Source organism: Saccostrea cucullata, unplaced genomic scaffold (genome assembly GCF_032062105.1).
Source record: "Saccostrea cucullata isolate Sc308-1 unplaced genomic scaffold, CSIRO_AGI_Scuc_v1 ctg4873, whole genome shotgun sequence".
Classification (NCBI taxonomy): Eukaryota; Metazoa; Mollusca; class Bivalvia; order Ostreida; family Ostreidae; genus Saccostrea; species Saccostrea cuccullata.
The window spans coordinates 8,598-35,143 of NW_026930639.1; the positions used below are offsets into that span (position 1 = coordinate 8,598).

Here is a 26,546-nt window from a genome sequence, read left to right on the forward strand (position 1 = left end):
CGCATAGTGTTTCACAAACACATCTTGTTTTTCCTCTAATAGAGTAAAAATGTCAACTTTTATGAGACTTTTCTAAGACGTCGCAAAACATTAGGCCTAACTCTTATAAAGATGAACAAAATGAAAACTGTTGCGTGAAATTTATTTTTTTTATTTTTCAAGCTTCATTTTGATGCATTTCAATTCAATATCATGGGTAGTTTTTGGAGCTATCCTACCTGGCTGAGGATCGGATATTCCTAAAAAAAAAAAAGTCAATCTCTACCCAGAGTTATCGTTCGCTTCGCTAGATTGTAAAAAGTGTCAAAATAGGTTTCCGTACAAATGCAGAGACCAGCGAAGCGTCAGCGCGGCCGCCATTACTGCACATCAAGGTTTGTCTTCGGTTTAGAAGTAGAACGAATTATTAAATTCCATATCTGTATATGTCACAGTACTAGTGTATTCAGTATAATTAATGTAAGTGAGTCATGGTGCCATTTAATCTTATATTCACCTGTTCAACCCAGCTCACCACTCAAACCTCAAACCTGGTGGATGTAGTGTGTCACTGTGTGTGTGTGTGGTTATTGGGGGGGGGGGGGGGCTTTTGTGACCAGAAAAGATATAAAGGATTAATAAATCGGTTTTGTTGTTGTTTTAAAGATTTATTATTTTATAAATTATACTTCAAATAGCAGTTTTAGCGTCAGGAATACTGGGGGATAGGGACTCACAGCGACAAAAAAAAAAAAATTATTTTTAATTTCTTTATTCATTGATTCACCTAGGAACCTTAATTTACTATAGTTAATATTTAGGTCCCTGATTCACCAAACATGTTGGCATACAACCATGTTACATATGTCACAGTACTAGTGTATTCAGTATAATTAATGTAAGTGAGTCATGGTGCCATTTAATCTTATATTCACCTGTTCAACCCAGCTCACCACTCAAACCTCAAACCTGGTGGATGTAGTGTGTCACTGTGTGTGTGTGTGGGGGGGGGGGGGGGGGGCTTTTGTGACCAGAAAAGATATAAAGGATTAATAAATCGGTTTTGTTGTTGTTTTAAAGATTTATTATTTTATAAATTATACTTCAAATAGCAGTTTTAGCGTCAGGAATACTCGGGATAGGGACTCACAGCGACAAAAAAAAAAAAATTATTTTTAATTTCTTTATTCATTGATTCACCTAGGAACCTTAATTTACTATAGTTAATATTTAGGTCCCTGATTCACCAAACATGTTGGCATACAACCATGTTACATACATAAAGACAAATAATAAAATACAAACATGCATACAGATAAGATAAGATAAGATAAGATAAGATATGTTTTATTACTAATTCAGTGCCCAAATGAGCATAAAGAGTACAAACTTACAAGAGAAAGGCCTAATATATAGTTGACAGAAAAAAGGAAACAAAACAAAACATTTAGACATACATGATTAACCTATACAAACATGTATATAAAATAGACATATGACTTTTCAATGTATACATATATATCATATTGTGGTATGAGGCATTAGTATTTAGGCCTAATGGCAATTAATTAATGTACATGCATTTTTGAGTTTATGATGTTTATAAGAAGATAGATAAAAAAATAAAAAGTGCAAAGTACATTAGTAGTAGAGACTGAAGTACACATGAATTGAATAACTATGTATATCCTAACATTTTTACTTTTATCATTTTTTAATGAGATTTTTTCTCTTCATAAAAGATTTGGTTAAAAAGTCACATAGTTTAAATAATATACTGTGATCTTCATTTGCCATAATCCATAAAAATTTTTGATTGTTGGACAGAGTGTTGAAATTTTTATAATTGTCACTATAAAAAGTTAAATAAAACTTTCCTTTCTTCATTATATAAAGAACAATTTGTAAGGAAATGGATTTCATCTTCAATACAATTTGAATTACAAAGAGTACATGTCCGTTGACTTCTTTCTAGAGGGATCTTTTTCCCATTAATATCTTTTGTATATTCATATCTACCACGTTCAATTCTTAGTTCATGTGCACTTATTCTGAATTTACACAGTATTTTCCTCTGTTCAAAAGACTTTAAAGACAATAAATATTTCTCAATGGCAAAAGTATTCTTCAACAAAAAATATTTATCAAGTTTGCCATGTATTTGACCCTCATCATGTATTTTAAGCCAATATTGGTAAAAATGCTTTTTGATAAGTTTTTTCAGTAGTCCTTTAAATGTGGTCATATTTAACTGTTTACAAATGGGTAAATTAAGGTCTAATTTGTTACATAAAAATTTGACAGTGTCATACCAGTTATTGATGTTGACTGACTAAGATTTTTGCACTCTTTATATGCACAATATAGTAAAGATGATTCCGACATATTTTCTAATCTATGCCAATAAGATAGTAAACTAATAATGATTGAACAAAACATGGGTAATCTGCCAAGTTCAGATAGAATAGCAATATTTGTACTCTTTTTACCAACACCAAGAATAAATTTACAAAATTTGATATTCAATTTCTCTGCATCCCAATCTTTGTATATAGTGTAAATGTCTTTGTTTTTTTCAACACATACATGTGGCCATCAGTGAAGTCAACTATGCAGTGGTTTACTAGATTTATTATATTGTATGTATATTTTGGACACAAAACCCCCTAACCCCCCACCCCCTCCCTTAAATTCGCTTGTGCTATATCATGGTATATAATTAGGCCTCAAAATTACATGATTTTCATTCAAGAATGATATGGTACGTTGTGTGCAGAATTTATTTATCCATGTTATCTACTTTAAGACATTCAAAATATGAACATGGATGGCTATTAACAGTAAATTGAAAACTTGACATTTTTCTTTGAAGATTGAGTCATGGACCCCCGTACCAGTGCCCAGGACGTGATGCGATGTGACCTGTGTGAGACCGCTGTGGTACAGATGCACTGTGATACATGTCTTGTCAACCTGTGTAAGGCCTGTGTGGGAGAACACTTTTCTGCTGATCTATCAAAACCTCATAAAATTGTTCACTTTAAGGACAAAAAGTCTACTCTTATTCACCCCAGATGCACGTCTCATGAAGAAGAAATGTGTGACATGTTCTGTACCCATTGTGATGTTTCTATCTGTAGTATTTGTCTTGCCTCGGATCAACATCTTGGACATAAACTAGCAAGGGTCCTGGAAATTCGAGACAAGAAAAGGGATAAACTCGTCAAAAAACAAACTGAACTGAAAGAAAAGATTTATCCAAACTACCAGGACATTGCCTCTGATGTACAAATTAGAATGAGTCAGTTAGAAAAGGAATATGGAGATCTCTCAACAGCCATAACAAAACATGGAGAGGACTGGCACAGAGAAATTGACAAACTTGTCAAGAAACTTAAAGCTGAAGTTGATGAGATGAAAAACACCCAGTTACAAACTCTACAGAAACATCTGGATGAAATAAACAAGACAATGTCTGACATCAAGGATGAAATCAATTCAGTTGATAGTGTTCTAGAATCTACAGACATTTCAAGCCTATTCAGTCTGCCTTCCACCCTAGATAGGTATACAAACCTTCCAAGAAAAATTACAGTCACCATTCCTAAATTCATCCTAAAGAAATTACAAGCAGACCAACTGTTTAGTTTGAAAACAATTTCGATAAAATCAGATAAACATGGCTACAGCATGAAGACAACACAGAAATCACCAGAAGCTGGATCCTCTCCTCCAGTCAAACAGCTGCTTGATCAACCAGAGACTGTCACCACCATAGACACTGGGTATGATAGACTTTACAATGTGGCCTGTCTGAGTGATGAAAAAATCTGGACAAGTGGAAATGACAGCATCATGAAACTCTACAGTATCAATCAGGGATCACTTCTCAAGTCAATCACAACCAAGTCAGGGAACATGCCATATGACATAGCAGTGACAAAGAGTGGAGATCTAGTTCATACTGATTACTATGGTGATAGAACTGTGAACATTGTGAAGAATGAGAAGATAAAGAAGGTGATCAGACTACGGACCTGGAGACCTCGTGGTGTCTGTAGTACCTCCTCTGGTGACCTCCTGGTTATCATGTACAGTGATGATGGCAAACAAACAAAAGTTGTCCGTTACTCTGGCTCCACAGAGAAACAAACCATTCAGTTTGATTATAAAGGTAAACCTCTCTATTCATCTGATGGTTATTACAGATACATAACAGAGAACAGGAACCTGGATATCTGTGTGTCTGACTATGGAGCTAGAGCAGTAGTGGTGGTCAATCAGGCCGGGAAACTGAGATTCAGGTACATTTGAATTGAACATATTTTACTGACAAAGTCAAAAGGATAAGACAAAAATGTTCTACAACTCAGATAGTCTTCTCATTATACAGAATTATATTAAATTGTCCATAATAAAGTACAATTATTTTCAGTAACATATCAATTATTAGTGTCAAAGACTGTACAATTCTATATATACATGATATACAGTATACAAAATTATATTTCTTTTTAAATTCTACCAAATTCTTTAAAAAGAATATAAATAAACTTAAAAAAAATTCTATATTTTGTTGATCAAATTCAGGTACACTGGACATACTCCTGCTCCAATGAACAAACCATTCAGTCCACTACGAATCACCACAGACAGTCAGAGTCACATCCTTACAGATGATGATAACAATCACTGTGTCCACATCATAGACCAGGATGGACAGTTCCTCCGTTACATAGACTGTGGACTGAGTTATCCCCAGGGACTGTGTATAGATACAAATGACAATCTGTTTGTTGCTCAATTATTTAAAGCACAAGTGAAGAAAATTAAATATCTGCAGTGACTGAGTGAACCCAGGGATTGTGTACAGATACAAATGACAATCTGTTACTCAAAGGAGTAATAGACAAGTAATGAAAATCAAGTACGGAGAAGTACTGCAAGTGACGTTATGTAGCAGTGTAATATTTACATAGGCCACAGAATATTTATTTCTAAAAAATCAAGACATGTTTGTTATAATGCTGATTTTAAGTCAGTGTATATGTTGTATGTGTGAAAGATAATATAAGATAAATTCTTCACCGGTGAAAATATGTATTTGTGTACTTTCTTAAACAAATTGCCCACAAAACCACTACCAAGTAACTATAAAGATTTTTGTTCATTGTCTACATGTAACATATCTAAAGCTGGGATTTTTAAAACAATTTGTTTTACATTTTTAGCAATCTAATTAAAATTAGATGTTAGATCCGCTCGCATACTTGCTACACTAACATCTAACAACATCCCATAGAGGGTCAAGTCAAAGGTCAAATTCAAAACACCTCTAGACTTATGAGATTCGATTACGTCAACAAATATGCGATGATTTTGCAGCGACAATTTGATTGGTTGATAGATTTTGAACTCTGACGTGACCCTTTATGGGATGTTGTAAGATGTTGGTGTAGCGAGTATGCGAGCGGATCATACATCTAATTTTAATTAGATTGACATTTTTAGTTGAAATATTTTTCTCCTTTTCTTATCATACTTTTTCCATCATCAAAAATAGGCTTTATTTGTTTCAATTTTCATCCAACTTTTTAATTTTTTTAAATTTATTATTTTTAATTTTATTGTCCTTTTTTTATGTTTCATTAAATATAAATAAACAATGACATTCATATGATTAGAGTAGAATCAGCAACATGCTATTAAACCATGATTATCTTGGTGTCTAACTTACATGTATAAGGTATGTCATTGTATATTCAATGCTTTATATAAGGCTCAAAATTGTATGTCTGACCTCTTATTAATATTGTTTAAAATGTGTAAAAAAAACAAAAAAAAACAAAAAAAAAAACATTATGTTACATTTATGTTACAGATACATATATTTCAATAAACAAAATAATTAATTTAAAAAGGTACATTGTTTTACATAATAGTCAGACAGATATACATGTACTTATCAGGAAATTCAGTAACTCCCGGGATATAATACTCAAACAAATTAGCTGCAGAACTGTAGCTCTCCGAAAAATATACTGACCGGTCGATCAATATGATTTTTTCGGAGAGCTACAGTTCTGCAGCTACAAACCACAGGGGTCAGTAACATACTGTTTTTATTTTACGTAATCACTATACCGGTATATATATACAAAAAAGGTATTAGTGAGTACGTAAAATCAAAAACAGTATGTTACAGGCCCCTGTGCTACAAACAAATATACATATACATTTAAGGAAATTCAGTAACCCCTGGGATTTACTTTATACATCAATTCACTGATCCAATACAGAGGGATGCTTCAGGAAGATCAGCATTCAGGTCAGGCCTTATGAACCGGGGAGTGGAAATGGGGAGGCGGGGTCATATCGTAAACACAGGTAATAAAAAATCACTTGTAGTATCTAAGAGTAGGAATTTTTATAAAGGGTTAGTTTTAAATAATTCAGACATGATTCTGTCCAGCACATTTTGATGTAAATATCATATCAAAAATAAGATGAACTTATGCACACAACTGAAGAAGATAAGATGTGTTTGTGAAACTATGCGCCCGGCTGCAGCAAATTTCGAAAAAGGCTATTTTAAGCAGGCACGTAGCAACATGGGGGGTGGGGGTGGGGGGGTGGCCCACCTACTTTTTTTGCCAACACTACTTTTACAATTGGAAATATCTATTGAAAGGCTGTTTGCCCCCCCCCCCTCCCTACTTGCCACTTAAGTAAATTAATACGAAGGGGAAACAGTAGTGTAAGGTTAAAAAAATGGATATTGAAAGGAATTGGTAGTTAACCCCCCCTCCCCCCCACGAAATAGGATTTTCCTCCATGGCACCTGATTCCACCTCTAATGTTTCGGAGGTCCAAGGGCGGATCCAGAGGGGGGGTCCGGACCCCCCTTTTTTGGGGGGACCAAAACAATATATACCCCCCCCAAATAAAAATAGAAATATTAATCAAGAAAAAGAGGAAAGGAAAAAAAAGAAAAGGAATAGAAAGTTGGCGAGATTTTACCGAAAACATCAGCGCTGTACGTATACAGTTTTGTTTAGAATATATAACTCTGAAGCTGCTTCCAGTAAGGCATGAAGATTAAACTGTCCATAATATTCATATAAATATTAAAGTAAGCTTTTACTTTTTTTATTAACTAAGAGTTATTTATATTGAACTAATCACTAGCCAAATGTTTGATTCTTAGGCTGAGTCATACACAACGATTTTGATAAAGGTCGTTTCACGTGAAACACAAATATATGTGGAAGGCTGGTTGTTACAATATCAAGAACATTGGCTAACATACATGTATAGGCCTACAGTAGTATATTGACGGTGTGACCGTTGTAGCGAGCACAGCTATATAGTACAAACTTTATGCTCTGAGTTCAAACATAAAACGGGGGGGGGGGGGGTATTTTCCTTTTAATTCTCAAGCCATGAAAAGATATATAACATACAGATTGAGTACAAAATTTATAAGAAGCCCTGTGATCTGAGCAAACTTTGTTTATCAAATATTCTGGGTCCACCGTAATACAACATACTTGAGTCATTATCAAAAACCGCAGAAAAAAATATTGGAAAAATCAACAAATTTCTTGCATTTAGAATTAATTTTTTTTTATTGTTACTATAAAACACATATATGAAGAACACAAAAACACTAAACTCCCACCTGGAAATTATTTGAATTCAGAGTAAGAAAAAATCAAAATACTGGTTCTCCTAAAATTTTGTCCTTCCTGTTACAGACACAATGATGCAAGTTTTACTATTAAGAGGTGGAAAAATAATTATAAAATTAGTTAAGCCTAGTTTGTGAAAGCATGGCAAATAAAAAATCAGTTATAATTTTTCAATGAAACAGGAGCAAAATAATTTTTTCAATTATTTTAGAGACAATTTTCAAATCTGAACATCATTTTGGTCAATATTTTCACCATTTTACAGTCGTAAAAGTTAGTATAAAAAACCACATTCACACAATTGATAAGAAAGGGCATTTTATGCATGCATGTAGATCCAATTTTGTTACATTTACATATAAACCACATATTTTCATAATTATAGTGCATGTAACAGGAAAGACAGGCTCGTAACAGGAAAGACAGTACTTTGCAATAGACATGTCCCTCCTGTAACAGAATCCTAAATTCTAGTTTAGAAATGATTGGAAAGTAAATATTGAATCAGTTTCAGTCTGAAATCTGTTAATATATATAAAGATATAGAGTAACTAAAGCAATTCCAGAAAAAAATTGACTTTAAAAGAAAAACATGGATTTAGAGACCCATCCTCCTTTTGCCTGTATAATTTTCTTTTAGCTTTCTTTAGAAGAAAACTGTCTTTTTTCACTGTTTTTCTAAATGGGCCATTTTCAAAAAAAGTCCACTTTTTTGTCTTTTGATCAGAATAATAGGAAAACATTTTTTAGAGTGAAATTTTTTTTCCCGTTGGTTAATATACATGGTCATATAGCTTATAAGTAATTTTATGATCATCTCCCAGGTGTTTTATAAAAAATATTCTCTGCATTCCGAGTAAAATTTAACAGTAAAACCATGTCACATTAACAAAAATTTTATAACGCGCTTATTTAAATGATAGGGAAAATATTACCTTGTGAAGATATGTACAAATTTTGCACCTCATTTTAATTGAATTCATTTACAGATTAATTTAATATGATTGTTTTACTTATGCCGCCCACTAAATACTAGTATCGTGCATTTAACATTCAGGAAGTGACATGTCCCACCAGTTTATGTCATTCCTGTTATCAGAAAGAAAATGTTAAAATAAAAGATATCTCACTTTCCTAGGAACTGTTTTCATGATCCACAATATATCATCATTTTCTGTTGTCTCAAGTTTATGAGCGCCATGAATTTGAAAGTGAGTAAAGAAAGGGTTCAAAGGTCGATAAGTTTGTCTTATTGGTAGAGTATAATGAAAATATGTCCTATCTGTTACCTTCATAATATGCAAATACTCTTTAAATTGTTTATTCTGCTAAAACAATCAGATTTACTAAGTTACAAAGAAACTGTTTGAATGTCTTGATGATGCAAAAAGAGTACGTTATACTAAATAATCGGTGATTTATATGAGAAATGTCCATCCTGTTACTGTCATTCCTGTTACCATTAATATGGTAACAGTAAGGAAAACTGGACTTCATATCTTGAGTTTTAACAATAAAAACAATTACTTTTATTTTTCTAAGTAATATAAGTTTAATAACACATGTTAAAAAACTTCGTAAATCATATTGAAATAAGTTAGTGCTTCAGATTGTGCCATTATAACTTAAACATGCACTCTTGTAACAGAATGGACAAAAATTGTAACAGGAGGGACAAATTATCCTGGTATTTATATACCTATTTAAGTTTCATCATTTGTTTTTCTTAAAATTATGAAAAATTCTTAGTTTTGCAACAGCATAGAGTACCTTTAATAAACAAAAATTGAACTGATAAATATTTTAATAGCACTTTAGAATTAAATTTCGTAACAGGATGGACATAAATGTCTTTTATTGTCTCAAATTTGCCAGATTTGACAAAATCATTTTTTTATTCTACATTTATTTCTCTTTTCCTAACCAATAAAGTTAAAAAAAAGTCAATTTTTATTTAAATTTAGATTTCATTGTCCATCCTGTTACACTGTTTTGTCCATCCTGTTACTGTTTTGTCCTTCCTGTTACCCGAGTCCTTACTGTTACCAGTATATTTTCCTAGTTTAAATTGCTTTGGCAGAGCACCTCTTTAAATAACTTTCTGTAACTGTTTATTCTAATCACAAAAATAATGTACAAGAATGTTTTTTTTTTCAACTATAGCATATAAACATTCCGCAATAAGGCTTTTCATGAAGAAAAACCCGTAGATTTTGCTTCTGTTTGGTATATGGTAGTTTGACATGCTTTTAAACGCTCATATATTAGATGAATGTCAAACATCTTGGCATTCAGTGATAATTTTTTCATTTATTAACGGTATACAAAAGATAATTTGATGAAAATTTTGAAATAGAGTTTTACAGCTCTTTTTATGAAAGTAACAGGAAGGACATTAAAGTTTAAATGACTAAGATAAAATGTCAATATTTTTTAAAAGAAATATTTTCTTTTATGCAATGCAGTGGATTTTAGTAGTTTATTACTATATTATTCAAATAAAGTTTTAAAAATCATAGTAAAACCACTTTCATTTTTCAAAATATGTGATTCAAAAAATAGACTTTTTTTGAAAATGACCCAAATATAGAAACATAAAATATTACCTGGTAGTTCAAAAGAGTGTATGTTTCTGGCAAGTTGTTTGATTAACTTGAGAATTTTCCACAGCAATTTGGAAATGGGTCCTAGATAGGTCATCAAAATTGGGAATTTAATTTCATTTTATCACTGATTGGGAAATTAAATCACATGGCAATTTTCAACAAAACAAAAACAAACAAACAAAAAGAAAAAAAAAGAAACACTAATGATGTTTAGTATAGCTTACCGTATTTGAGCCAAATGCTCAGATGAGCTTTTTTGATTGAGATTTGTGTTTTGTTTGTTGGTGTTAACTTAATTGTTACTCTTTTCTTAAACTTTTCACATTTTTTTATCTTGGTCATTTTAACTATATTTAGCACAGAATATCTTATGAAAAGGAAATGTAAATTGTTCAAATGAAGGGGCACACCCTCTTCCAAAAGATAATTAAGAAAGAATCAAATTCTTTGCCAGGTCATTTAAAAAAGACCAGAAAAGATAAAATTTAAATATATAGCTTCATGACATAGTGTAGATTAAAGTTTGTTCAAATCATGAACCCCTAGGGTAGGGTATGGCATTATGAATGATCAAAATATTACTGGCGTAAGTTGAGACACATATCAACAAATCTCTTTTCAGGAACAGCAAACCCTTGATAAGGACGTTAAACAGTAATATAATCAATCAATCAATCGATCAGTCAAATATAAATAAAGGCATTTATACTTAGTGTACATTCTAATTTGTTCAAATCATGATCACTTGTGTAGGGTTTGGCATCTATTGGTTAATTTAGATTTATATTGGGGGTACAAATAATTATGAAAAATCTTTAAAAATCTTCTCATTACATGTAGCAAAGCCATGGTCAGTAATAAAAGATAAACCATACAATTTTGACTGTTTTGTGGTGTATTGTAAATTATACTATGGTTTGGGTTTCATGACCCTGGGTTTAACAGGGCAGTAACAAATCCCCTAACCTGAGTGAAACTTTTTTTTTTTAGAGATGGAAAAATATATACTGCCTATAGCTAAGAACCATTATTTTTTGTGTCCTCCCTGATAAACTGAATTAATAAATAAAAAATCATATATTGAATTTATATTATACTGTGCTAATAAGAAAAAAAGTTCTCTAAAATTGTTTATTTTATAGCAATGCCTGTCTTTCCTGTTACAGAATCATATTTAGAAGTCCTTTAATATCAAAAATTAACTTTTCATAGTTCAAAAAAGAGTAAAAAATAAAAGAATTACTACAAAGTAATAAAATGAAAATAATATTAAATCTGACAAATTAATAAAAGTCCACATTTTTTTCTAATTTAAGCAAAATTTTTCCGTACTGTTACAATATGCTATGTCTTTCCTGTTACAAAATCACTTTTTATGTTTCAATTAACAATTAGAAACAATGAATCCTTACTCAAGGTGTATTTGTGTTACTAACTTCAATTTTAATAAAAATTATACAATACATTTCTTGGTTAATGATGAGATAGGTCTAAAAGCCACATTTTATTTAATGTTAGTCTTTCCTGTTACAAAAATTGTATTTACTGTTACAAATTAACACGTAACAGGATGGACATATAACAGGGTAGACAAAAGCTCTATATTTGGTCATTTTTTTCCTTATTGCTTACCATACAAGCTGATGATGCAGTAGGTTTGAAGCAAAATGTTTAAGTTATTTTGTAAAAGAAGTTAAAATTGTTTCACTCCATTGTTTAAGCTTTATTTCAATGTAACAGTAAGGGACGTCATTTTTTTCTACTGTGTAAATCGTAGTTATATTTTGGACATTTTATTCAAACTTACCAAATTTAAAAAAATTACATTAACAACCTAGTAGCATGGAAATGTAACCAAGGCTAATGGTAAGTATGAAACCCAGAAAAGTTAATTCTAAATATTTCTATTTTCTTGATTTTCATTGGCGTAACAGGAGAGACAAAAAATCTTGGGACACACCTTTTAGTCTTCATATTTACAAGATGAGCTTATCTGAGACAATTTTAGTGTTTTTATGGCATTTATTATGAATAGTTTAAGGCATACAAGGAAAAAAAAATGAAAAGAAAATGAACAACATATGCCATAAAACACTTGTTAATTCAATGGAAAGGAGTGACGTGTGACATCACAAAATGTGCTAATTTGAGCTATTATCAATGCATTTTTTCTTTAAATATATCACATAGCTATAAAATTAATATTCTGCCAACTACACAATAATGTGTTCTAAATAGTGATATGAAAATTTATATAATTTTTACTTCATATACTTTTTTATCGTCTTGTGACCAAAATTTTGGCGAATTTTGATAATGACTCCCTTAAGTCTGAGAATGCTCTCAAGTCTGAGAATCTTCTCAAATCCAATATTCTCAGTCAGCCACGGTGAGCCACCGTCATTAAAAAAGTTGAGAAAAATAAATTCCTAAACTCTGTTTTATTCTTACGTTCTCAGCTGAGTAATTTTCAAGACTTGAGTCGAGAATTTCTTTGAGAATTCTCAAAGTTTTATGACGGCGGACCCAGTTCATGAAAGGGTTAGGCAGTAGAACAAGCACTGCGGCTATTTCAGTTTTTTGCATATTTTCTTTATAAAACACATAGGGGCCTATTATACTATATTTATCACATAAACGTCACGTTTCAAAACTACACGTAGGGATGGTTATGTTCGTGATTATCAATTTCAGTAATTTTATTACAAATACCCAAAACTATTCTTAAACTCTCAAGTTTGTGAACGGCACGGTGTAGGGGAGGGGTCTACCATTGAGTTTTATCTTCAGAGAGAGTCAGCTATTACTATTCCTTTTAAAAGGGGGAGTCCTATTTTAGTTTTTTTTTTCTTTTTCTTTCTTTTTTTATACAATTTGTAGGGGAAAAAACACGTTGGGGTGGATCCCTACCCTCCCCCATGTTATGTACATGTATATTTTTAAAGTAAAAAAAATCTACATAGGCCTTCATGTGCAGATACCCCTTCCCCAAATTTTTTGGTTATGTGTGCCCACGAAATAAAAAAATGTATTATCAAAATTGTATATCCTTGTAGCAAAGAGAGAATTATAACTTAATATTTTTTAATGTTATTAATATGCCTCTGCTGTTGGACTTTAAGTCCCCGAGGGTATTCATAAGGCCAGTTTCGTCTAGTACCCCAGTGCTATCATGAAACGGATATATAAATTTTAATGTGATAAATTTTAGAAATAAAGGACGTATCTCCCTCAGGCACAGCTCTGGTCCTTGTTCGGATTTTGACTCATGTGCGGCACTTTCGATCCATGCTCGTTGCTTTTTATCTTTTTTAAGATTTCCAATAGTTTTGGTCTGAGCATCACTGAAGAGACATTATTTGTCGAAATGCGGATCTGGTGCATTAAAGTTCATACCGTTCATTTATAATGATAAATATAGAGTTTTCGATATTTCTGTTAGATCTGCCACTCCAGTATAATTGACCAGAATAGTAAATGCCTAAAGTTGATAGAGCAATTCGCTATAGATATTTGGGACTCTAAGTCTGATCAGAACAGTGTGATATTGGGTTAATATCAAACAATTGAAGAGGGAGGGTGCTAGTTTACTCTCGCTCCATCTATCCACCTGTCTGTCCTTCCGATCCTATCCCTTCAATGAACATTTCCTATATTAAAGGTGATGTTGAGGGGGGGGGGGAGTGGGGGGCGGGGCAGGTCTTGGCGATTCAATTACTATATTACATTACTATATTATACAACTATTACGTCAAGAGAGATGCTTGCTCATTTGTTGAACATAGAAAATGCCATAAAATGAGGTTGAATTTTATTCCAAAATAGCTTTGATTTTGTTCTTCATTAAAAAGTGTGTGTGGGGTTGGGGTGGGGGCACAGATATATCCCCCCCCCGATCTGAAAGTGGGGGGCTAATGCCCCCGCTTCCCCCTGTGACTACGCCTATGCATCGGGAGCGGTAGATGTTGCAAACATAAGAAAAAAATAAGTCAAAATGTTGGACCCCCCCTTTTTAAAATTCCTGGATCCGCCTATGAGGTCCGTGTTTGCTCTGCTCTTATTTTGTATATTTGTTTAATGGACGTTGAGATTGAATACTGTTCGTTATTTCCATATCCTTATTTTCAAGTTTGCGTGAAAAATTTTTAGGTAGTGGGTTTTTTTTTAAGCTTGTCAATTTTTTTCAGGTAAGACAGAATAATTTCTTTGCCTGGCCCCCCACTTTCAAAATCGATGCTACGTGCCTGTTAAGCATATAGGTCACAGTCAAAATCACAAGGTCATTGACCTTGCCTGGTGTCATTTGAAATAAATTGATTAGCGGAGTATGCATACCAAATATGAAGACTAGTCCTTGCATGTACCTCTCATGGTTCAGAGTTTTGGCGAAGGTACGGAAAAGTTATTACAGGTCACAGTCAAAGTCACAAGGTCCTTGACCTTGACATTTCAAAGAACTTAAATAATGGAGTATGCATGCTTAATATGAAGTCCCTACCTTTCATGGTTCAAAGTTATGGAGTATGCATGCTTAATATGAAGTCCCTACCTCTCATGGTTCAAAGTTTTGGATTTTGCATGCTTAATATGAAGTCCCTACCTCTCATGGTTCAAAAGATATGGCGTAGGTTAAAGTTTGCAGAAAAATACTAACCCCTCTCCCCTCTAGATATGACAGTGTGTTATACTTTATGAAAAAATCCGGAGTCCAGAGTTATCATTAATTTTTTTTTTTAAGTTAAATTGAAGTTGTTTTTTTTTTACTTTCTTTTTATATCAATATAGAAGAAAAACACAGCCCCCCCCCCCCTTAGCCCCCAGCCTCTCCCCCGTTCCGACGCCGATGAAGTTTATTCATAAAATAAAAGAATCATCATCATCATCATTGAACCTTCATTTTGATTTGTTTAATCATGTTAATTATTTTCTAAAATGAAAGACGCGTTATCATTTTTTTTTTTTTTTTTTTTTTTTTTTTTTTTTTTTTTTTTTTTTAGAAATTTATACAAATCTACAAAATCCCAATGAGCTCATTTTCGTAGGTAAAAAAAATAAATTTTTCGCAATATAACGCGAAACTTTCGCGATATAACGCGTAACTTTCGCATTATAACGCGAAATAATATATGCATATATAGTATTGATACTCAGGAACATTGATCTTGACTGACAGATTAGAACATGAACACATACGGGAACTCTCAGGAACTTATTTATAAAATACCATTTCCTCAGAAGATGTACTGGAGAAATGATGCGAGAATACTCAATAGGATAGATTAGTCATCAGAATATTTTTTTTTAACCTTACCATTGAATTGATAAAATGAGTTTTACTTTCTTGTACATGTTTTTCAATTATTAAAATTAAATTTAATTCTTTAAACTGATTATTTTTTTTAAGAAAAATCTCCACTTGACACTTTTTTCAAGCTTTTTTTTTAATCGGTAACATTTACTTCAACAACACCACTAGTAAATTAAGAAATCATTCATTTTGGACAAAAAAAAATTATACACTGTAGAAACATAACGTAATTAAGTGAATGAACAATGTATTATCTTGAGCTTAACAATCGAGTCGTGTGATGCTGTTTAAATAACAATTATAATTGGATAATATACATGTATAATGCATTTGTTAATTACAAATTTATTTAGAGGAGGGTTCTCTAAATTTTCTCCAATATTTATATATTGGGTTATAGAGAAGTTCGTGGACTAGTCATAAATAAAAACTATGAAGGTATACAGCAGAGTTTGTACACTTTGAATCGTCAATGTTTAGCAATGGAATGACAACGCGGTGCAACCTCAAAATAGGATGTCGTATTTCCACAGTGAATCCAGCAGAGTCACATGAAAATCTGCTATCCAATTTTCACAAATGCGGCGGACCACAAGTGACAAATCTACCTCATTTTGAGATCTTGATCTTGATCTCTACAAAATAAATTATTTCAAATTCTCTAGAGAGTGCATAAAAAAGACGCGGGAAAGGGGGCGATTTTCCCCGAAATTAATAATCTTGAAGTTTAACTTCTGAAAAAACTTGCATAAACTTTGAATTGTTTGAACAGCGTGGAAAAAGACAAATTGTGACGGTAAAGATGGATTCAATAGCAAGAAATCTCACAATTTATCTTGTGATAGTCCAAGATCAAAATAGCCTTTGCTTATCATTGAAATGAATAAAGTTGATGTCAAAATCAAAAGAAAGTTGAGACTAAAGCAAATATCTGGTAAAACAGCAAAAGTTTCGTGTTATAACGCGTAAGATTCCCGTTTATTCGCGAAAGTTTTGCGTTATAACGCAAAAGTTACGCGTTTATTCGCGAAAGTTTCGCGTTATATCGCGAAATTTTCGTGTTAATTCGCGAAAGTTTCGCGTTAATTCGCGAAAGTTGCGCGTTAATTCGCAAACGTTTTGCGTTACACCATTCGCGATATAACGCGTTTATTCGCGAAAGTTTCGCGTTATAACGCGATAAATTAATTTTTTTATCTACGAAAATGAGCTCATGGGGCTTTCGTACAAATTTCCATCTCTTGCAATTAACTTTAACAGAATGCGAAAATTATATTAATAAATATGAAATTTATAAGAATGATTCATCAACCCCAATAGATATAAGAGCGATACGATTTTTTTTTAATCTAGAGAATTTTATGCCGTTTTTTTTAACCTACAGTGTACATGTCTGTGCAAGGGGGAAAACTTGGGAGACGAGTGGCCACATCATGTGCACATGTATGCACTTTTTGAGATGTTTAATAAACCATATTAATCACTAAAGTTAAACCCAACCCCCGCCCCACCCCCTTTTTTCCTGAAAAAAAAATGTTTTTTTTTCGGAATTAATTGTAGTGTACGTTCATGGTTTTAAACTTTACCGCTTTGAATTCGCGGGAAACAGAGAGAAAACTCGTACCCCGATTGCTGGGGTGACTACAAGAAGACTTATAGGGGCTAACGATCGAACTTCATAATAACTATGGGGGTGAGATATTAACTTATAGTAGGACAGTGTTTTACTTTAATATATTTTAATTAAATTGATAAATCCATATGTAATGTTTGTTTACGTTTTTAGCGGAAATCAACAAAAGGGAAAGAAAGGAAAAAGAAACGAAAGGAGGTAAGGTGACAAAACAAAACAAATCACTGAGATTAAAACTCATCAAATTAATTTATCAACTTCAAGTATATATGTTTTCTCAAAGTACAAAATCATTAGCATATTATCACAGAAGTAAAACTTGCATGAGACACTAAGACAGTGATAATACTTTTGGATTCCATACTAAGTATAGCAAGATATTTTAAGTCTCAGTTCTTGTCATATATGTGCAACTGTACATATATAATACATGGTTACTATTTTGAAATATCAGCGATATTTGGGCTAGGGTAAGAAAACGTGACAGAGGGCGAGGCTTGCCGAGCTTATATTTCAGGACAGTTATCATGTATTTTGTTTATCCTGCAACATATTCTTTACATTTGAACGTCCAAACTAGCTATTTTAGACAGATTTAATTTTAGGCACATCTATGCAGTGAAAACTAAGACGCCTGGTGGCGTAAACATTGCAATAATGCTTTTAGAACGTCGGAATACATGCACGAAGCTTTATTAGGGCAGTGACCGGATAAAGCTTTGGTTTGTTAGGTTGCCTTCATTAGGTCAATGCAAGGGGTAGCTGCAGGATAATAATATTCTGATTACAAGGCAATGGTTACTATTTCAGGAAAATGCAAAGTACGATGCAGCCCTGGCAAAAGTGGAAGCAGCAAACAAGGTGCGTACAAGTCATAGAAATGTTTGTTCATATGCAAATTAAAAACACTCTAAACATGCTTTTTGACAGGGTCATGATTCCACAGAATCTCTCAATTTCTGTTGATTTGTGGGTAGAAAATTCCACAGATTTCTTGCTTCCATATATGCCTTTATAGTGTACAGTGGAGCCTCATTTATCCGTACGCTTTGGTTTCTAGTCAATTTGTCCGGATATGTGAAGCGTCCGGATACCTGAATCACCAGTTAAACAAAACAATATAACATTTAAAAATTCTGTCCCAATGAAAAAGTGTCTGGATACTGAAGCATCTGGATATCTGAAGGTCCACTGTGCTTATACCACGCTGCAAAAAGTACTTCTACAGTCGTTAAAACAAGTGCCAACTTTTTCCCAAACTGGTCAGCTTTAACATTTCTCCTCATATGTATTTTGATTCAAACTTCATTCAAAATTATCTTTTCAGATACCAGACCCCTTAGAGTTAGTGGCACCTTTTAAAAAATTTGAGAGGAATGGGTGTGTATTAATAAACTTGTAAACTTGGTATAATTTTTTTTCACTTGTTATCGATTTGTAATGTAGTTTATTGTACATTTTATTGTTGCCCAGTATTTAAATGAATATTCAGGTCATATATATTACAATTATTCTTTTCAAAAATGACTTAAATGAATTACTTTTATAATGAAGCAAAATGGACCATCCCTGACACTTCTTTATACACAGGTTTTTCAGTATTAAGTTTATAATGGATTGATCTATTCTTTAGTTTGAAGTTGAAAATTGAGTGCAAAAAGGTGACAGATATGGAGAAAGAATTGATAGACTGGGCATTTCAACTGACCAAGGCTAACATGCAGAAAATCTAAGTACAAACTAAGGCTAACATGAGAAAATGTAAGTTCATGTACTGATGAAGGCCAACATACAGAAAATGTAAGTACTGACTAAGGCCAACATGCAGAAATGTAAGTACTGACTAAGGTCAACATGCTGAAATGTATGTACTGACTAAGGTCAACATGCAGAAATGTAAGTACTGACTAAGGTCAACATACAGAAAATGTAAGTACTGACTAAGGCCAACATGTAGAAAATGTAAGTACTGACCAAGACCAACATACAGAAAATGTAAGTACTGACTAAGGTCAACATACAGAAAATGTAAGTACTGACTAAGGTCAACATGTAGAAAATGTAAGAACATGTACTGATGAAGGCCAACATACAGAAAATGTAAGTACTGATGAATCCCAACATACAGAAAATGTAAGTACTGATGAAGGCCAACATACAGAAAATGTAAGTACTGATGAAGGCCAACACACAGAAAATGTAAGTACTGATGAAGGCCAACACACAGAAAATGTAAGAACATGTATTGATGAAGGCCAACATACAGAAAATGTAAGTACTGATGAAGGCCAACATACAGAAAATGTAAGTACTGATGAAGGCCAACGTACAGAAAATGTAAGTACTGATGAAGGCCAACACACAGAAAATGTAAGTACTGATGAAGGCCAACATACAGAAAATGTAAGTACTGATGAAGGCCAACATACAGAAAATGTAAGTACTGATGAAGGCCAACATACAGAAAATGTAAGTACTGATGAAGGCCAACGTACAGAAAATGTAAGTACTGACTAAGGTCAACGTTCAGAAAATGTAAGTACTGACCAAGGTCAACATACAGATAATGTAAGGACTGACCAAGGTCAACATGCAGAAAATGTAACTTAAGTACTGACTAAGGTCAACAATTACATGTAGAAAATGTAAGTACTGACCAAGGTCAACATACAGAAAATGTAAGGACTGACTAAGGTCAACATGTAGAAAATGTAAGTACTGACTAAGGTCAACGTACAGAAAATGTAAGTACTGACTAAGGTCAACATACAGAAAATGTAAGTACTGACCAAGGTCAACATGCAGAAAATATAAGTACTGACTAAGGCCAACAGACAGAAAATGTAAGTACTGACTAAGGCCAACATACAGAAAATGTAAGTACTGACCAGTGAAATGTGCATATATTCTCAGTTCAACCAAATTTACCTAACAGAGAGGATGAAAAGAATGAGTCATGTCTTAGCTGCAGAATTAGCTGCAAAGTTTTTTTTTGACAATTTGATATTTTAAAAGTAATTTTGTCCATCTAAATAAATAAGTTGCCTTGAATCACAACGTGAATTGAGGAAATTTGTGACTTCAGATAGTGGCTGGGTATTTTGTGGAAATTATGGGTTTTTAGTATGACCTCTGACACTTGAGTCATGTTTCATTTGTCTACCTGAGTTCATGGTTAGGTATAAAATATATTAATGAGTAGTGATGGGAATCGGTAAGAATTTCATAATCGATGATTGGGTTCCTCTAACTAACTAATTATCGATTATAATCGGACACGTAAAAAGTATATCAATTTAAACAAATAAATTGTTAGAATGGGTATATGGCGACTCTTTTTGGTGATCCAGTTTGTCATATGTTCATTTTAAAGAACTAAAAGTACGCCCATGCCCAGAAACATGCTTTGTTATCGGGGCAGAAATGCAAGAGTTTGTTTATCTGCACCGTTACGTTACACAAATAAGCCAGAAGCAATGCTGTGGATAGAAAATTATGGTTAAAAACCAGATGGCTTGTAAAATAAAATAATAAACCGTAGTGTTGTACCGATAATCGGAAAACATCGATTGTCGACGAAAAAATGCTACCGATTCCGATGATCGATTAAAATTTTTCATAATCGATCATCGGAAACATACTTATAGTTCTAATAAAGTACATTCCAGAATTACCTATTTCTAGTTTAAAATATATTTATTCTTAATGAAAGAAAACTGGCATGTGCTTCTAATACTTGCCAACTAGCACAAAGCAAAGGTGCTTAGGAACCACGAGTAAATTTTTGTTTAGGCTCATAATATTTATAACTTGTTCGCCCATGTGGCGAATTAAAAATCTGCAGGACCATTCCAGTCCCCTTACTGAAAACAGACGCTTTTCCTCATGTTCTTTTTCCTTAAAACTTCCAATCAATTAAAAGAATAAAAGTAACATGGATCTATTGTTCGTAAATACCCTACATCTAATCCATTTACCAGTTCTACATGATTCGTGAAATCTTGAAAACGATCGTTTTTTTTCTAATCCGAATTTCCTCCATTCCTCTGTGTATCGGTTATACGTGGTAGATATCCATTTAAATTATTTCCAATCACTCAGTCTTATGAAATTGAAGTGTAATTAGGCTTCTCCTTATTCCAGATAATTTTCAAAAATATTTTAACTAAAAAAAATATCTTATTCATGTGATGGTATAGTCCAATGACCAGGAAAAGGGGATTAAGAATATAACCTTGCAAAAAAAGGATAGTAAAATTGTTAATTAAATTGAATTTCATTTTCTGTGATGAAATATTTTTGTAAAATTTATTTTACAAAGTAATTTGAACTTCAATTTTCATTTTAAACAAATGCACAAGTATATTTAGACTTTAATTAATTGACCCAGTGATATATTCAAAGGGTTCAAAATCACAAAGATTGTAGATTTAGTTGTAAGCTCCTAAATTTGAAACTTTAGGAGCCCACGTGGCTAGTGGAAATTTTAGTTAAGTTTAACCCATGCATGACATTGTATGTATAAATTAAGTGTGAAATAAGCAAAACAACAAAGAAAACAATAAATTACATATTTTATAAATTCATGTTAAAGAAATAATTTGAAATAAATGCATCAGTCTGCTTTTTATATACCAAACTATGACATCCGATTATAATCGGTAAAATCGCATCGGAAGCAGTAACCGATTCCAACCGATGATCGATTATGAAAATTAACCGATGTCCCATCACTAATAAACCGATTAATCATAATTTTAAAAATGCAATCGATTGCTTGGATTATATGTCAGCAATCGACTGATTTTCGATTATAATCGATGATTGGAACACCACTATTAATGAGTCTTGTAAAACAGACAACCTCCAACTAGATTAAGGTGTATGAAAGGCATTTTTTAAAAATAACCACGTCTAGTTCTTGATGAACGTTTAATGACATTGATGTGAATATATGACCTGTATTACCTGGTGTCTAATTACAGATTATATGACCTATATTACCTGCTGTCTAATTATATGACCTGTATTACCTGCTGTCTAATTATATGACCTATATTACCTGCTGTCTAATTATATGACCTGTATTACCTGGTGTCTAATTATATAATCTATATTACCTGCTGTCTAATTATATGACCTATATTACCTGCTGTCTAATTATATGACCTGTATTACCTGGTTTCTAATTATATAATCTATATTACCTGGTGTCTAATTATATGACCTATATTACCTGGTGTCTAATTATATGACCTATATTACCTGCTGTCTAATTATATGACCTGTATTACCTGCTGTCTAATTATATGACCTATATTACCTGCTGTCTAATTATATGACCTGTATTACCTGGTGTCTAATTATATAATCTATATTACCTGCTGTCTAATTATATGACCTGTATTACCTGGTGTCTAATTATATAATCTATATTACCTGGTGTCTAATTCATATGACCTATATTACCTGGTGTCTAATTATATGACCTATATTACCTGCTGTCTAATTATATGACCTGTATTACCTGGTGTCTAATTATATAATCTATATTACCTGCTGTCTAATTATATGACCTGTATTACCTGGTTTCTAATTATATAATCTATATTACCTGGTGTCTAATTATATGACCTATATTACCTGGTGTCTAATTATATGACCTATATTACCTGGTGTCTAATTATATGACCTATATTACCTGGTGTCTAATTATATGACCTGTATTACCTGGTGTCTAATTATATGACCTATATTACCTGGTGTCTAATTATAAAATCTTTATTACCTGCTGTCTAATTATATGACCTATATTACCTGGTGTCTAATTATATGACCTGTATTACCTGGTGTCTAATTATATGACCTATATTACCTGCTGTCTAATTATATAATCTATATTACCTGCTGTCTAATTGTATGACCTATATTACCTGGTGTCTAATTATATGACCTATATTACCTGCTGTCTAATTATATGACCTATATTACCTGCTGTCTAATTATATGACCTGTATTTCCTGGTTCTAATTATATAATCTATATTACCTGCTGTCAAATTATATGACCTGTATTACCTGGTTTCTAATTATATAATCTATATTACCTGCTGTCTAATTATATGACCTGTATTACCTGGTGTCTAATTATATGACCTATATTACCTGGTTTCTAATTATATAATCTATATTACCTGCTGTCTAATTATATGACCTGTATTGCCTGGTTTCTAATTATATAATCTATATTACCTGCTGTCTAATTATATGACTTATATTACCTGGTGTCTAATTATATGACCTATATTACCTGGTGTCTAATTATATGACCTGTATTACCTGGTGTCTAATTATATGACCTGTATTACCTGATGTTTAATTATATGACCTATTTTACCTGGTCTCTAATTACAGGTATGAAGAGAGTGACTGGGGATGGAAAGATAAGGATAAATACACGGAAATGACAGATGAGAGAGCCCAGTATCTGATCGCCTCCGACGCCACCACCGGTAAACTCGTCGCCTTCACTCACTTCCGCTTCGACATGGAGTTAGACGAGGAGGTCTTGTACTGGTGAGCGTTTGATTGAGTCTCATCTTAGAAGAGGCCCATACTGTATACAGGAAAATTTTCACCCCTTACGCCCTCGTTACAAAGTGGGCGAATTTAAAACAGGGCTAATTCAAAGAACACAGTATAAATTCTAAATAGAACTGTGACTAGGCAAATTTAGAATAGGGAAAATTGTTTCCAAGTGTAAAAGGCAAAACTAACATAGGGCGAAAATAACCCTATATACAGTAGTCAGATTTCCTTTCTCTCAAATGAACTATAGCATAATTTGTTAAAGTTGAGAAATTGCAAGAGTTAAAAGAAGGAAAAAATCAAATTTTGGCCACCCCCTCTTCCCCTCAGATTCCAAACAAGAAACTAGACATTTTATAATTTGAGATTTATAAGCAATAAATGCCGCCGCTTAAAAAAAGATTATTAAAGGTTCTTGGACATAGATTTGAAGTTAATATTTTCTATATAATATTACGACGTATATATTTTAATAGCATTTCGCACAAAAAATAATTAAAAATCTTTTTTCATTTAAAAGTTATTAAAACTTCAAATTTTTTTGCGGGTTTGATTGACACATCCTTGCACTTTCGCAAATTTCAATTTTATTCTTAATACTTAGGAAAGGTGCTCAGGTTGAAAACGCAAGAGGGTTCGGCAGGCCTCGCCCTCTATCATGTTTTCTTACCCTCGCCCAAATATCGCTTATATTTCAAGACAGTAACCATGCATTTTATATTTATCTCCAATTTTATGAAATGCAGAAGCAAGGTCATCACAAATGTTTCATGACTTCACAATGTTGAATGCTATTCTTGTCCATTTGTATTTGGAGGATTAGAAAAAGAACGATGTAATCTGAAAACAAAGTTTATTTTTCTCACCAATTTCCATCACAAAAAGATACATTTTTCTTCTTCCTGGTGAAGACAGGCAAAATAAGAGAAAACAGATTGAAATTACTAATTATTTGTTGATGAATTTGATGACATTTGTGATGTATTGGAGAATATTAAAAACGACATCTCTTTGATTTTTGCAATATTCATAGTAGAATTTGTTTTAATATTAGATATTAATAGATAATAATAGATAGATAATAGATAAAAATAGATATTCACTATTTTACATTCCAATATAACTTTCATTGCTAAAATAAACCACAATAGTGTATAATGTTTTTTTCTTTGTGATCAATTGTCCTAAATATTTTAATATATTTACATCCACTGAATATTTTCTACTTTATTTCTTAAGAAAACCCATTGCGTTAATCAGTGCATGAACTACACTATGCATGTCATCTGTACAGATTTCTTGATCAGTGGCTGTTCCATCAATGTAACATACAAAGACATTCACATCATTAATACAATAATTAATTTTGTTAATCCTACGTAAAGTGATAGTTTAAACAGATATAGATATAAACAATAAAATGTCTTTCTTTGGTTGTTAGTACGAGAATGGACGTTGCAGCTATTGCTGAAAAAAATTACATAACCCACTTACGCGGGTTATGTATTTTTTTTCTGCAACAACTGCGACATTTATTCCCGTACTAACAACCAAAGAAAGACATTCTATTGTTTAAATTTCAACAAAGGTACCAAAAAGTTTCAGCCAAGTCTTAAATTCAAATTGGGGAATAGACACCTTTTATGTTTCACATGTCAACTTATTTTCTGTGATATCACTGTGACAATACTTCATTCTTCACATTGCAAGGTACCTTATGAATATAATTTATATTTTCATAGCCATGCATTGGATTTTGGCACCAGAGCCACCTGTACCTCAGGTGTGCGTTCCAGTCATTGACGACTTCTTGGCTAATCAAGAATTCCTGGCTGCAGAGCATCCCATGACACGGTTGTGTCAGAGACTTATTGTAAATGATCAAGAAATTCAACAGGTATTACAAATTCCAAAGCAGTACTAAATTTTAAAGTGTGTTTTCCAAGTACTCAGTACTTAGTGTGAAATATTGTCTCAGCTAGTTGAAATGCTTATTGATTTAGTATTTTCTTACTGACAGATTGCTGCTTTGACTGTTGGGCAAAAAGACAACTGTCTCTGGTCTGCCATTCGTAAAAATCGTTTAACGGCTTCTAACTTGGGAAGTGTTCTGGCAGCAGTAAGAAGAAATAGGTTCTACAAAATACACATTTTGTCAATCTTCATTTTAATGAAATTTTGCTTGTCCTTAAATTGAAAAGTAACTGAAATCTTTTTCTCCTGCACTATTTTACAGATATCCAGTTTCATTGTTCAAGCACCTCTGCCAAGCCTACAACCTTTTCAAAAAAGATGCCATAATTCTGGGTGTTTGCAATGATTCTGGGTGTTTGCAATGAGGGACTAGACTCAATTCGAACCTTGCCCCCCCCCCCCCCCCCCCCCCCCCCCCCCCCACGAAATAGGATTTTCGCCTTTGGGCAATTTTTCCTTTTTTTTTTTCTTTTTTCTTTTTTTTTTTTTCGGCTTGTCAGGATTTTTTTTTGGAGATACAAAATTTTTTTTCTTACACTTATCCCCCCCACTTTCAATTTGCTTCCGACGCCAATGCATATGGAGACGCAGTAGCAGAACCAACGGGTAAAAAGGAGGAAACTATTTTCCCATACTCTAAAAAAGTTTTATCTGTAATGTTTGCTATCAAACTATTATATATTATTTTCATTTTCAATAGTCATATGGCTCCACAGTAATGGTGTACTTGGGAGTACCCATGATGGGATTGTGCGTCGACCAGCTGCA

At 32.7% G+C, this 26,546-nt stretch overlaps 2 protein-coding genes across 5 annotated transcripts; both read left to right on the forward strand.

The window, feature by feature from the left end:
- Positions 1-297: 297 nt before the first annotated feature.
- On the forward strand, positions 298-5,875 carry LOC134229385 (uncharacterized). Of its 3 annotated transcripts, XR_009984170.1 has the most exons (5): positions 387-427; positions 853-877; positions 2,852-4,283; positions 4,570-5,195; positions 5,477-5,875. XR_009984170.1 is itself a non-coding variant. In XM_062711128.1 (4 exons), the coding sequence occupies exons 3-4, from the start codon at positions 2,860-2,862 to the stop codon at positions 4,823-4,825; spliced, it is 1,680 nt and encodes a 559-aa protein (XP_062567112.1). In that variant the 5' UTR covers positions 387-427; positions 853-877; positions 2,852-2,859; the 3' UTR covers positions 4,826-5,875. The 3 variants fall into 3 exon arrangements, 2 of the variants coding, with proteins under 2 accessions (XP_062567111.1, XP_062567112.1); XM_062711128.1 differs by having other exon boundaries at positions 4,570-5,875; XM_062711127.1 differs by lacking the exons at positions 387-427; positions 853-877 and adding an exon at positions 298-374 and having other exon boundaries at positions 4,570-5,875.
- Positions 5,876-17,170: 11,295 nt separating this feature from the next.
- On the forward strand, positions 17,171-26,107 carry LOC134229384 (N-alpha-acetyltransferase 40-like). 2 transcript variants are annotated; one of them, XR_009984169.1, is made up of 8 exons: positions 17,171-17,277; positions 17,371-17,415; positions 18,028-18,078; positions 18,545-18,597; positions 18,851-18,946; positions 23,631-23,792; positions 25,547-25,701; positions 25,825-26,107. XR_009984169.1 is itself a non-coding variant. In XM_062711126.1 (7 exons), the coding sequence occupies exons 1-7, from the start codon at positions 17,272-17,274 to the stop codon at positions 25,605-25,607; spliced, it is 474 nt and encodes a 157-aa protein (XP_062567110.1). In that variant the 5' UTR covers positions 17,171-17,271; the 3' UTR covers positions 25,608-25,708. The 2 variants fall into 2 exon arrangements, 1 of the variants encoding a protein (XP_062567110.1); XM_062711126.1 differs by lacking the exon at positions 25,825-26,107 and having other exon boundaries at positions 25,547-25,708.
- The last annotated feature ends 439 nt before the right edge of the window (positions 26,108-26,546 follow it).

Coding starts and splice junctions, on each gene's coding strand:
- LOC134229385 (XM_062711127.1), top strand. CDS start 2,860: ATGGACCCCCGTACCAGTGCCCAGGACGTGATGCGATGTGACCTGTGT. Junction 4,284..4,569: donor GCCGGGAAACTGAGATTCAG/GTACATTTGAAT, acceptor GATCAAATTCAG/GTACACTGGACATACTCCTG.
- LOC134229384 (XM_062711126.1), top strand. Junction 18,079..18,544: donor AAGTGGAAGCAGCAAACAAG/GTGCGTACAAGT, acceptor TTATCTTTTCAG/ATACCAGACCCCTTAGAGTT. Junction 18,598..18,850: donor AAAAAATTTGAGAGGAATGG/GTGTGTATTAAT, acceptor TCTATTCTTTAG/TTTGAAGTTGAAAATTGAGT.